Source organism: Taudactylus pleione, unplaced genomic scaffold, assembly GCF_031769625.1.
Source record: "Taudactylus pleione unplaced genomic scaffold, aTauple2 ptg000479l, whole genome shotgun sequence".
Lineage (NCBI taxonomy): Eukaryota > Metazoa > Chordata > Amphibia > Anura > Myobatrachidae > Taudactylus > Taudactylus pleione.
In genome coordinates this window covers 164855-179381 of record NW_028284881.1, presented here as the reverse complement: position 1 = coordinate 179381, position 14527 = coordinate 164855, and the positions used below count along the sequence as shown (strand labels likewise).

At 41.2% G+C, this 14527-nt stretch overlaps 1 protein-coding gene across 1 annotated transcript in view; it reads left to right on the top strand.

Annotated features, from left to right (window-relative positions):
• Positions 1-13273, top strand: part of VPS37B (VPS37B subunit of ESCRT-I) — a 29938-nt gene extending 16665 nt beyond the window's left edge. The window contains exons 2-4 of the mRNA XM_088449114.1: positions 6098-6269; positions 7267-7349; positions 10875-13273. Of these exons, the coding sequence (XP_088305240.1) occupies positions 6098-6269; positions 7267-7349; positions 10875-11363 (744 nt within the window). The 3' untranslated portion in view covers positions 11364-13273. The remainder of the gene's footprint in view (positions 1-6097; positions 6270-7266; positions 7350-10874) is intronic.
• Positions 13274-14527: the final 1254 nt, after the last annotated feature.

The window sequence follows — 14527 nt, the reverse complement described above, 5'->3', positions numbered from 1 at the left end:
CATGCACCTAAATCCACGCATACAGTGACACCGAAATACTCTGGCCCCAATCACTGAAACCACTACTCTCCTATGAATCCCTGTCCAGCCCTGAGCTGGCTACCCCATTCTACTACAAATGACCTCACTTCAGCCTTAAACAATTCAGCTCCAGTCACTACATTTACAATCCAAACCTCAACCATGTAACACAAAACAGACTACCTGCAAAAGTGCTGACGGCCGCAGATGGAAATCTCATTCTTCACCATGCAATGCTGCACTTTCATTTACCAAGCACACATACTTCACTTCTTTGATATGCATTCAGTCTTCTAATCCCTGCCACCTCTTTGCTAAATCATCCCTCCTCTCTGCTCACCCGCACGTCCTCCCCTTCCTCTCTCACAGTCCATGATTTTGCAACCTTCATCCAAGACCAGAATGAAAACATTTGACAAGATACAGTGCATCCGGAAAGTATTCACAGCGCTTCACTTTTTCCACGTTTTATGTTGCAGCCTTATTCCAAAATGGAATAAATTCATTTTTGTACTCAAAATTCTACACACAGTACCCATAATGACAACGTGTAAAAAGTTTTTGTTGTTTTTTGCGATTTTTGCAAATTTAGTAATAAAAAAAAAAAATACTATGAAATCACATGTACATAAGTATTCACAGCCTTTGCTCAATACTTTGTTGATGCACCTTTGGCAGCAATTACAGCCTCGAGTCTTTTTGAATATGATGCCACAAGCTTGGCACACCTATCTTTGGGCAGTTTCGCCCATTCCTCTTTGCAGCACCTCTAAAGCTCCATCAGATTAGATGGGAAGCATCGGTGCACAGCCATTTTCAGATCTATCCAGAGATGTTCAATCGGATTCAAGTCTGGGCTCTGGCTGGGCCACTCAAGAACATCTGTTCTTAGAGTCGTTGTCCTGCTGAAAGATGAACCGTCGCCCCAGTCTGAGGTCAAGAGTGCTCTGGAGAAGGTTTTCATCCAGGATGTGTCTGTACATTGCTGCATTCATCTTTCTCTGTATTCTGACTAGTCTCCCAGTTCCTGCCTCTGAAAAACAGCCCCACAGCATGATGCTGCCAACACCATGCTTCACTGTAGGGATGGTATTGGCCTGATGACGAGCAGTGCCTGGCTTCCTCCAAACATAATGCCTGGCATTCAGGCCAAAGAGTTCAATCTTTGTCTCATCAGACCAGAGAATTTTGTTTCTCATGAAAAGTCCTTCAGGTGCATTTTGGCAAACTCCAGACGGGCTGCCATGTGCTTTTTAATAAGAAGTGGCTTCCGTCTGGCCACTCTACCATACAGGTCTGATTGGTGGATTGCTGCAGAGATGGTTGTCCTTCTGGAAGGTTCTCCTTTCTCCACAGAGAAATGCTGTAGCTCTGACAGAGTGACTATCGGGTTCTTTAGTCACCTCCCTGACTAGGGCCCTTCTCCCCCGATCGCTCAGTTTAGACGGCCGGCCAACTCTAGGAAGAGTCCTGGTGGTTCCAAACGTCTTCCATTTACGGATGATTGAGGCCACTGTGCTCACTGGGACCTTCAAAGCAGCAGATATTTTTCTGTACCCTTCCCCAGATTTGTGCCTCGAGACAATCCTGTCTCTGAGGTCTACAGACAATTCCTTGGACTTCATGCTTGGTTTGTGCTCTGACATGCACTGTCAAGTGTGGGACCTTATATAGACAGGTGTATGTCTTTCAAAATCATGTCCAATCAACTGAATTTACCACAGGTGGACTCCCAAGTGAGCTGTAGGAACATCTCAAAGATGATCAGTGGAAACGGGATGCACCAGAGCGCAATTTGAGCTTCATGGCAAAGGTTGTAAAATACTTATGTACATGTAATTTCTTTAGTGTGTTTTGTTTTTTGTTTTTTTAAATTAAATTTGCAAAAATCTCAAACTCTTTACACGTCATTATGGGGCATTGAGTGTAGAATTTTGAGGACAAAAACAAATTTATTCCATTTTGGAATAAGGCTGTAACATAACAAAATGTGGAACAAGTGAAGCGCTGTGAATACTTTCCTTATGCACTGTATCTTCTCATTTCAAATATTGAACACCCCCACCCTCTTCAAACACTCTCCAACTCATCCTCCGTTCATTCTCTCCAGTAACCAAAATGAAATCCCTACACTTATTTCATTATCTTGTCTCCCACATTCAATCCATGTTGCTACCCACTTATGAAATTCCCTACCACACCTGGCCAGACTCACAGCCTTCAGGTTTTAAACAGTCTTGAAAACTCATCTCTTTATTACTGATCACCCAACTCCAACCTATACTGTCCATACTAATGCAGACTCTGTTATGTCCATTTCCAGTTAGAATGTTGCGCCCTCCTGAGCAGGGCCCTCCTTACCTTTTCTTTTCTGTACTTTGTGGTTTTTTTGTCCCTGTTAAATGTATTTTCCCACTGTACAATGCACTGTGGTGCCTTACATACATTGCTTTATAAATAAAGTTTCTATATTTGCCATAATAAGTAAGCTCCCACAACCCTTTGTCACATGTCTGTACCTTCTTTGTCAACCTTGTATGTTTTTCTCCTGGTTTTTGTATGATTTGTTATAAGCCTGACTGATGATAGTTTGTGCACAATATATATTTTTTTCTTGATTAAATATGAGTAAGGATCTGCTCTTGGTGGTAAAGTGTGTGTGTGTGTGTGTGTGTGTGTGTGTGTGTGTGTGTGTGTGTGTGTGTGTGTGTGTGTGTGTGTGTGTGTGTGTGTGTGTGTGTGTGTGTGTGTGTGTGTGTGTGTGTGTGTGTGTGTGTGTGTGGTCCAATGAAAAGTTATCTAACCTTCAGTTACTCTTTATAGTAGACAATGGGGGAGATGTATTAATCGCTAAAGCTGCATCAGCGCACGTTATGTGCGCTGATAACGCTTCTCCCCCATGTATGATTGGGGGGCTGGGCGCTAAATGACAGGTAGATAGCAGCGCCGATAGCCTGGGCAATGTATGAACGGTCAGTTTGCCTGACCACTCCGCCCGCTGTAGCTATAGTTATCGACAGCTGCAGCCTGGCGATGCCCCCTCCCCACAGCATGGACAGCGATGTCCCTGCTGCAGGGGCTGCCGACTTCAGGGCTGCACGCGAGATCCCGCGATGCTTGCGAGATCCTGCGCATGCTCAGTGGAGCCAGCCGGGTGTGAGAAACAGCGCATCAGCCCTAGGCTGATGCACTGTGAGCTCTAGCAGAGATCGCTAAAGGGAGGAGTTATCAATCCCCGCTCCGGCAGATGAGCTGTTATACATCTAATCGTTAATGCTTCCTGCTTCACCTCGGTCATAGCGGCACTTTGAGTGGATTCCAACCCACTGTTCCAACCCTGACCCAGGCCATGACCTCTTTCATACTGCGGCACCGACCCAGGTTATTCCTGGGTTGATGCAGTTCACACCGGACCTGGGTCTACCAGCGTTGCAGTGGACGCTTGGAGAGGTAGCATGCGGCACGACCTGGGTCATCGTGACCCGGGTCGCGCTGTTTACACATGTTGAATCCGGGTTGACCCATTTCCACTGACAAAAATCCCGGGTTGATGGGCGTTCAACTGCAAAAAAACGGGATTTTCATGTCCATATAAAAGAGGTATTCGTGTATTCTCTGTCCATACGCACATTAAAGAGCAGGTAAAACATTTATTTCACATCAATATCTCATAGATATGTATCTCATGTCAGTCTAATATTTAGCTAATATCTACTTATCTAATACCTATCTATCTAATATATAGCTATGCGTTATTGAGCTGAATAATATACATGAAATAATTACATACCATAGTACCATAAGGCAGTAAGTCATCATGCTCTTTCAGGCCAGTGTAACAGATTGCCATGCTAGGGAAAAGTTGATTTCTGTATCTAATATGGCAGAAGTGTGCATTTAAACGCTAGGGATCGGATTCGGAGCCTTTTGCTAAGGCGTGATCGCTCGCTGCCGGGCGATTGTTGCTCAGTGCGCATGCATACAATTCACAGTGTGCGTGCGCAACCCAGGCTTAGCGATGGGGAATCGTGCGCTCGTAGTACACAGACTGCCCGCTACTTTGAGTGACCGTGTCCTTTGTGGGTGGTAACAGGGGAAGGTGCTTGTAAATGGGGGAGTGGTGTTGTGGACGCAGGCGTGTCAGGCCGACAAAACGCTGTTTAAAGGGCGTGCATAATTAGCTAAGTAGCGTCATTGTACACATCGCCGGCATGTATTTCAGCCAGTACTGATCGCAGTGCTTGCGGCAGGGTAAGGCTAACTCAAGGGCTGCGAGCAGCTCCGATGGCTCTCGATGTTGCCGATTAATCCTACAATCGGCGTGTGTTGCAAGTGAAAACGGGGCGTCTTTATACACTAGCAAGTGCTCAGTGCCGTAGCTCGCTAAGACATAGAGGGTGTCCTTATGCCACGCAGTGCGAGCATGGAATTTGAATATCCAGCCGCATCTTGCGAGCAGGTCTGAATGAGTTCCTAGGGCAGGGCCATGGAAGTCATAGCTGTTCAAATTTATGAGACAGTCCTAAATATGTGGTGATGTATTAGCAATCTGTAGTAAATTCGGGTTATAATGCTGAAAGAAAGCATTTTATATTCATGGTTCATAGTTAAAGACTGGGGAGAAGGGGCTTTGGGGCCTGCACAGTATAAAGACATAAAAAGGGAAAACACCGTCCCTGGTAGTCATTTTTACAAAATGGGAGGTGTAGTGATATTTTTGACGTTACCAACTTTTCAGAGCATTGTGGGTTTTCCATATACATATATTTATTTGAATTAACTACACAGCAGAATCTGCTATATACCTGCAGGGCCCTCTCTTTTTGGACATAAGTGGTAATTATTTTCCATTTTCAGGTAAACTCACACCATATAAAACAGCAAGGTTAAAAAATATTTTCTGAGACCTGACATAAGTATCTGATACGAATTAACAACTTTGATGCAGAAATCTTTTTACCTAAAGATTTGATAGAATGTAGTTACTGTGTGTGCAGTACCAGGAGGGAACCATTTCTTTTGGATTTATTTTCATGCATAATATTGTGTCCCTGTGTCTCATGTAGAATTTATGTTGGACATATGTTATCTGTGTACAATCTGAACAAATTTTATTATGCAAACTCTAAGTATATTCAGAATTATGCTTCAGTGAACTTGTTAACTATACATAAAGTAATCTTTACTTGCCTTTATATACTTGGACCTGCATATTTTGTGGCATAAAAGTTAAGAGCATCTAGTTATTTTATATGCATTATCAGGAGATATCCAATTCCCTTTTGGATTCATGCTCAATGTGATGAGAATACTGTTTGGACCGTTGCAATCTAAAAATATTCGCCGTGACCTATAGCTACTGTTAGTTACCTTTCACATTATTACTTTGGTGCATGATACACATTTATTTCCCACCCATCTCGAGTGCCACTCCAGTCATCACCTACTGAACTTTATGTTTGTACGTCATTTGTATTGTATTGTAAACCATTTATATTATATATAAATTAGAATAAAAGTTAAGTTTTAAATTTCTTCATTTAATCCAATAAGATTTATCACTAGAGTGCCCCAACAAAGACTTTTCTTTTCTCTACCCATAACACTTCATAGTTAAAGACTTCAGTTATGGGATTTTAGTGTTCATTCAAAATGTATTAATTCAGTTGTTTGTCATCTTTGCTATTTTCGATCATCTATAATATGGAATGTTATATGTGTAATTGATAGCAAGTTGTGCACCAAAATCTGTAGTTTGTACAGAGAGAAGTTGGCAGTAGATGGTATCCGAAGCAACCAGTAGTTGATTATAACACATTCTGAGCTGCCTCGCATGTAGCCCTTTACAAATGTGTAATTGTTTCCCACCTGGCATGGGAAGCCGCTTACAAAATCGCTCTCTTTAATAAGTCCACACTTCAGACAGCTTAAAATAATTTCTTCTATACTAATCAGGGCGGCTTTATTGTTGTTCAGAGGGGGTCTAACAAAAGTGCTGGACTTCTCAGCGATGGGGGAGGCTAGGAAGATGGCAGTGCTGGTGTATTAATGCAGTGATGCTGTTTGTCTTCTGTAGGCACAGAATGTACAGCTGAGCAAGGAAATGACCCTGGCTGGAAATAGAAGCTTGGCAGAAGCAAACCTACTTTACCAGCCCAGGTTGGAGAACTTAAAAGCCACTCTAACACAGAAATACCTGGAGCTGCAGACTCTCATGGAATCACATCAGCTAAAGAAGACAAAGCTGGGTAAATACATTTAAAGAGACTTGTTACTGCCTGAGTGCATTTTCTACAGTAATGTGCTTGCTCTCTAATACTGTTAGTTCAGTGACGATATGATTATTGTACCCAGAAACGGTTCAGCCATTCTCTTACTGATCTGTGTGAATAGAAATATAGATTCTGTATACAAACCTGTTATTAAAGTGTAAGAGGTCTACGTGCGTGCGTGTTCTTCAACATGAAATCTGGTGTATGTAATGTGCCATTTGTGTGACCAGGTGTGTACAATAATAATATTATTACCTTTTATTTATAGGGCGCTACAAGTGGTCCACAGTGGCATACTTAGGGCACACAATAATACAGCATAGGGAGAAACAGTACATACAGATAACAGAAAAACATTACAGTTCTCAATACAGCTATGGAGGCAAGAGGTGCAAGGGTACTATTCTGCAGAGGCTGAAACCTGAGCCTATTAGCGTGGGTGCAACTAAAGGTAGAGGCAAAGAACCAGGTAGAAACGGGATGAAGGAGTGGAGTATGGGGGCAGAGAGCCCAATGTGGGAGGTGAAGAGAGGAGCTGGGGTGCAGGAGAAGTCAGCTGTGAGAACTGGAGGGATGCTCCTTGGAGCTTACAATCTAAGGGGAAGGGGGGGGGAGATAAACTGATAACACGAGGAGAGAACTAGTGTAGGGAGAGTGAGCCAGTGTAAGGAGATCAGAGGGCAGGAAACAAGGGTGGTAGAAATGGGGCATGCAGGAGGGTGATACAGTAATATTACACATCTATCTATAAAGATTATATTTTTTACTTTACATTTTAAACTAATTTGTAAAAGAAGACAAGTTGGAGAACTACCTCAAGCTGTGATGTACATTCTCTGTATATATGTACATGTTTTACTGGCTACCTTCATTGCAGGGGATCCTTCAGCAAGTTGCCTTTTTAGATTTGCTTGACTTGATAATTTCTAGTATAATTTGTACTTTATTTTTTAAACTGTTGTTGTTGTTACAGATCAGCAGTCTGTGAATGCATCGCTGGAAACATTATTGGCACTTTTACAGGCTGAAGGAGCCAAGATAGAGGAGGAGACAGAGGTAATTCTGCTACATACCCAATTTTTAATGCTCTAGTGTGATAAAGAGTTAACAGTAGTCGTTTAGTTTTTGGTGACCCAAAGATTGAAGGTAGCCATCACTCTACAGAAAATTAGGTAAATTCCCTGGTACTTGTCTGGCAGCAATTCAAAAACAGCCTCACAATAAACTGATTATGGTGTAGGACATCACATTGGGGAGGACCCCCATTGGTAGAAACCACAACTGAAAGAAATGTGTGCTACTTCAGATAACACATCCCAGAACAATAGGTAATGTATTTATGTATGAGTATTTAATCATGGAATCCATCCCCTTTAGGAAATGCACATAAATGCTTTGGCACTTATCACAGAAAACTTAGTTATTCATCTTTATTTGTCACAAAGGCTAATCTGGTTACAATTTTTCTCCAGTGTATTCCCTGGAAATGAGGGCTTCCACTGAAATTGCCCAAAAAAGGAAAAACTCATTGTGTATATATTTTAGAATATAATACTATAAATAATTAACAGCACACTTACCAGACAAAATGTAACACAAATGGCATATCACAAAAAATCCTTTGCTCTGGCCGCAGATGGCCTCCTACCAGATTCAAATGGAAACTTGTCTATCTGGCAGCCCTTAAATTAGTGGCCAGGAAAGATGTAATGAAGCTGAGGGGCACAGAATCCAGTGGAAGCCAATGTCTTTAGGAGAAGACACACTGCCTGACACTTTCTGCCACCATATTCTCAGTCTTTATCAGGGCAGAATAGGGAAATGTCTTATTTATACATCTTCTGAACCATATTTATCATCCTGAACAAAACTTGTTTTAATAGACGCTACTAATTTTAACCGAATGCTTGTTTTATATTACATCAAAAGTGAGATAGTGTTCCCAGCGGCTAGTCATCAGAAGCTATTCCTCAATGATTGAAGAAAACTATCTAGGTGACAGCCCTAATCTCATGTCCGTGTCTTCACACTCCTAAAGATTAAATGTCTACTGTTAGCTCTGGCCTTATTATGTGGAAGATTGAAGTTGTTCAGCACATGTTTGAGAGCTTTGGTATAATAATTTGATTATTTACTTTGGAAAATTTACCAGAATATACAGTTTCTCATAGCACTGTCCTGTGAGACTTACAAGATACTGATTATTATGCTTCATTTCTCCTGATGAAATTAAAAACTATTGTCTCATGTATAGCTGCATGCCTTTTGGTTTATCATAGAATAAAGCAAAGTAAGTCTGAAAGAGAAATTATTACATATTTTACAAAGATATTCTACAATGGCCTGGACAGACTTGTTGGTACCCCTTAGAAAAGATGGATAAATGGATTATCGTAATATTTCGAACTAATTGCTTTCTTGAATTAGCATCACACGCCTTCAATCTAATCAGTCATTTATCCTATATAAATGGAATAAGTAGCCACTCTGCTGTTTGGTATCATCGTGTGCACCACCCTGACCATGGTCCAGAGAAAGCAATGGAGAGAGTTACCTGAGGAGATAGGAAAGTAAATTGTAGACAAGCATATTAAAGGTGAAGGCTATAAGACCATCTCCAAGCAGCTTGATGTTCCTGTAACTACAGTTGCAAATATTATTAAGTAGAGTAGCCAATCTCCCCAGACGCAGCCGCAAGAGGAAAATCTACCCCAGATTAAACTGAATGATAGAAAAAGAGCCACGGAAAACTTCCAAAGTGAAGCAAGGTGAACTCCAAGGTATGTCCGTGGCTGATTGCACCATCCAACGCTTTCTGTGCGACACTGAGCTCCATGGAAAAAGACCCAGGAGAACTTCACTTTTGAAGAAAACAACTTAAAAAAGCCTGACTGGAATTTTGCTAAAATGCATATTGTGAAGCCGCTATGCTGCAGGGAGAATGTCTTCTGGACAGATGAGTAAAAACTAGAGATGATGCTACTTGCCAAAAGCTCCATGTTCACATTTGGAAAAAATTTAGCTTTCAAAGAAAATAATACAATTCTTACTATGAAACATGGAGGAGACTCTTTTTGGGCCTGCTTTGCTAGGTCTGGCAAGTTCAGTCGCAGGTCATGGATCTTCAAACAGGATAATAACCCAAAGACAGCTAAAACCACCAAACAATATATAAGAACGAAACATTGGACTATACGGAAGTGGCTTCTATGAGCCCTGATCTGAATCCTATTAAACATCTATGGAAAAAGCTGAAACAAACAATCTGGAGAAAGCACCCATCAAACCTGAGACAGCTGGAGCAGTTTGCTCAAGAAGTGTGGTCCAAGCTGCCTGTTAACAGGTCCAGAAGTCTCATTGAGATATATGGATATGGCTTCATTGCAGTGATTGCCTCCTAAAGGCCATGAAACAAATTTTTAGGTGAAAGGTCCCATCATCTATGTACATGCTATTTTTATTTGTTTGATTTATTTCAAATATTCTGCTGAATCAAAAATCAAATGCAAAGTCTAATATGTATTAAATATGGAATAAACAATGATGGACGCTAATTACTTTTGTCAGTTTCAAGTTATATCAGAGAAAAATATGGGTTATTCCTATTTGTTTTTTTGATGGAAAGGTACCAACAAATTTGTCCATGTAGGACACTGGACTGGCGAGCCTGTATGTGGCCAGCATTAGAGCCGAATTAGGCAGCCTGCTACAAATACATTTAGTAAAACTACTTTGTCTGTTTTGGAGATTCATTTTTAGTGTTTCCTAAAATAAATGAATATTTGTATATGCATTTGTACTGTTACCACAGGACTTCCTTGTTCATTTTAGCTAACTGCGACATTCTTGGAATATAAGAGTGTTCCATTCATTTTGATGAAAGATTGCTTTTTACTTGGAAATCAGACTTTTCCCCTCTTTCATACAATACTGGTGTCTACAATGAGGTTATCAGGCTGGATGCTTCTGCCCAGCAGATAATAAATTATAACCCGTTCATCGTTGCCAATTATTAGTATATTTTTTGAAGTATCTTACTAGTCAGTAACTAGCACTGACCAGCTGCACTGTATCAGTCAGTTGTTCCATTTTCACAGACATTAGAGAGTCTGCATCAATTCTCTGTATGTGCAACAGTGTCTGACCTTATTCTGCTTGCCCCAAGGCCACAACACCTGTGGATAGTGTCAGGATTGTCGCAGTACTGTTTAAAGTGTATTTACGCCTAGTTATAAAGCAAATCATGATTACATGAATCCATTGAAAAACTGCTCTATTGCTTGCAAGATGCATAGAAGTGGTGAAAGTAATGCGGCTGGTGGCTGGTTTGTGCATAGAGATTTTGAATATGTTTGTATTCCAAAATGTGTGTATTTATATGATTGTATCATAAAGGACCGCCCGAAAATAAGCTTTGTAGTATGTTTGCAAACAATATTTTCCTCTATAAACCCATCTTTCCTTTTAACAAAACTGAGCAGTAAATTTCTATTCAGTGTACTCTGGTGACTGGTGTGTACATGCACTTCTACTGTTTGAAATAAATGTATTATATTAACATTTTTACTTCTCTTTACACAGAGCATGGCAGAAAACTTTCTGGATGGTGCTATCCAGCTGGATTCTTTCATTGATGAATATTTATCAAAACGCAAATTATCACATTTACGACGTGTGAAAATTGAGAAACTACAAGAGCTGGTGCTGAAAGGACAAAGGCTCCCTCAGGCTCCTATGCAGCCACAAATCTTGCCACCTGAGGGCGCCCAGGTACCTCCAGGACAGTTCCAGACAGGTTACAATATGTCTCCTGCCGTCATACCTAGAAGAGCAGTGCCACCTCCACCACCTGCCCAAGTCGGAATGTATCCCAATTCTTATCTAATGGCTGCACAGCTCCCTTATGCGGCATCTCCGTGTCCTCCCGTTCCATCTCGTGTTTTATATCAGCCTGAAGCCCAGATGCCACATCCTGGATACCCTAGTCCATTCACAGCTCAGTATCCGCCAGCTGTTCCACAAAGACCACCTCCACGCTTTCCGCCCAACCCTGGCTTTATCATGCAGTGATACAGCATTAGTGCGCCTCACTCAAACATTGGTGCTCCCAACTTCACACCAGTTCTGTTGTTCTGTGAGCTGGATACGTATGAAACGTACACATATTGGAACATGCAACAATCCACAGGTCTGCAGTTTCTTTTAAGTGACTGGGCACTCATGCTTTCCATATTCAGAGGAAAATGACAGACCTTTTTGGATTCTAGTATAATATTTTTGTGGGGTGTGGTTTGAGAAAATCAGATTTTGTAGGATTAGGTTGTGAAGCAAAAGTGCAGAGAGAACACAGAGATCATTTTCTCCAAATGGATTTCTACTTACTGTGCCACTGTGTTGCTTTTTTTATCCATGCTGAAGTCTCCCCCCAGAATGCTGCCTTGGAATGAATAGTTCTGTTGTGCTGCAGCCATTGGTAACATTAGAATGAGATGTGAGAAGAGAGTAACAAGCACCAGTCTATTGCCAAACTCCTCAGGTTTCCAGTAACCTCCTCAGATGAGTGCTGCATAGTGAGGTTTGCACTGTATATCTTGTACCTGATGTTCAGTTTGTTTAATTACTTAATAAAAGAAGAACAAAAACAATTTAAGTAATGTTACCTTAAATAACATAGGACATTAACAGGATCATTCAGGGATTAGAATGTTACTAAAAATCTGTAATGTGCAAACTAAATGCATATTGAGTGGATGCAATTTTTTGCCTGACAGCAATGCACATTTGTTTTTGTACCTTATGCACGGGGCTTTGATGTGCCTTAGATTACCCGCTTACTCCTGGACTCTTCTGAAAGAGAGACTGCATGTCTTTCTACATTGCCCATTGCTTAGCTCTGATATGCAAGTAAAGGGCTTCATTTGTTGTACAAGTTCGTAGTTTGTTACTTTATAAACCAGATACTACTACAGGAAATTTGCAATGTCTCATTTATTTTATACCTTTTTAAAATCACGTTAAAACAAAACTTTTGCCAGTTTATTGATGCACATGTTAAAATTATGGATACCATTAAGACACTTGAGCTGGCATTTTATATTTTCTTTTATTATCAGCAACACCGTACGTTTAAGTGCCACACTAAATAATGGGGTAGGGTAAAGCCATATAAGAATCCAGTTTAGCAGTAATGTAGAATATAGGTTGCAGCAGAGCTGAATTTTGTTAGGAGAGACATGTACCATTGCACTACTGACTCAGCACAGTCTGTCCATTTCTGCCCCATATATTGGCAATTAAACAGTTAACTTTTAATGTTCCAAAGTATTTTTAACATTGTGGTTATTTACCTGCATTGCTGGTCAATCTATAACCCCTTGCTTTTAAAGTATACAATATGTAACAACATTTACATTTGGGTATATACATTTATTTTGTGGTTTATTAAAGTAATTTTGTTTAGAGTTGAAGCAGCCTGAATTATTCTACTCTTTAGGAATTGCCTATAGTCTAATATAAACAGAGGGAAATGTATAATCTGTAAGAATACGGTAATACAGTGTCAGTTAGCGAAGTAACATGTTCTCTAGCTGTCAGTGACATGTCTTATGTCCATTTCATTGTTAGGATCACTAGCATGAAAAAGAAAAAAAAGGTTAGTAATTTGACATTCTGTAGCTGGTTTTCTCATTCAGGACGCAGAGTATCCCTCATGTTAGGGCCATTGGCATTCTGTGTGGCACATCTGTAATACCACTCATGCACTACCTACCTGAAGACCAAAAAGGTTTGTGGTGTCCACAAGCACGGAGAAATGCTAGAAGCATGTCTTACTACAAGACTCTTTAATGACTCTATGCAGACACTACACTAGTTCATGTCTATAGTGTACAATTACTGTAAAGGTTTATTTGTGTTGTATAACTAATACTGCAGTTGTTAATTTACCTGGTCATTTTCAATAAATTACAGATTTGATTTTACATTTTCTCATTTGACATTTCATTCACACAGATGCTGTTAATGGACTTGGAAAGTGACCTCTAGCAATCCGAGCGTCAGTATGAGGGCGGTACATTGTTGTAGTCAGATTTTGGTATTTTGCTATTATTGCTAGGGGACATGTAAAATCAATCAGTTATTTCCTTCTAAAGCAACATATGAGTAATATGGTATCTACTGACGTACTTTGTTTTTCCAGTCCTATGGGTAGATTTACTAAGGAGCAGGTTGTCATAGACTCCAATTATCAGCAATAGAAATAAATGCTAAGCCAGGCTTGTTTAGTTCTATTGCCGTTGTATAATCAGTGGCTTTGACAAGCTGCTCCTTAGTAAATCTACCCCTACCTAATCTTTACTTGGTTCAAACTGCCTTTCTCCTTCATCCACTAGGGGACACTGGAGGATTCTAGACAGTGGGGTATAGATGGTGCTAAGTGGGAGCTGGCACTTTACATTTTAAGAAGTGACTAGCTCCTCCCCCTCTATATCCCCCTACAAGCCCAGTCTTCTTTTGTGCCTGAGGGGAGCTGGTTGTGTTTCACACTCCTCCTCGCGGTTTAGTATTTCAGTAAAGGAACTGCTGCGCTGAAGAAAGAAAACTCATTGAAGACAGACAGGCAGTAGCTGCACTGCCTGTCTGCATCGCGGGAGCTGCCGGGGGGACCTGCTCGCAAGTGCACGCACTTCGCCTGGGGTCCCTGACTACAGAGACCTCCGTCTCCACATAGCAGTCATTACTGCAGCGGGTAGCTCCGTGAGTACTATCTGGCTCCCCTACTAGCGGGGTAGCCAGGTTAACACTAGAATAGGCGGTATTTAACGCAGCAGGTTGCTTCGATTAGCGGGGCAGCCAAGTGAATAAGCGCGCTTATGTTTAACTCAAGTGCCATTGCTGGGAGGTGGAGATTGGCTCCGGAGTCCTGCTCCTTCCTCCCAGCGCTTCTCTGGAAGTGTGCTGGCGGCCATTATAGGGAGGAACAGTGTCTGGTGCATATCTACATCACTGCTGCATGAAACTGGTAGCCTAACTGGGACTGTAAATAAACAGTGGGGTTTAGGCTGGTCAGGAGAGCATTTAAGGCATTTTGTTACTACTTTATTATTAGTGGTTACTTCTATGCCTAGCGTTTTCTGGCACTCCTAGGAGCGCTATTAGGTGGCTCTCTCCTGCCTCTCTGTATCCCAGTTTCTCCTTTCGACCTTTTTTTTTTCACTGTTTGTGTGGGGTCTGTA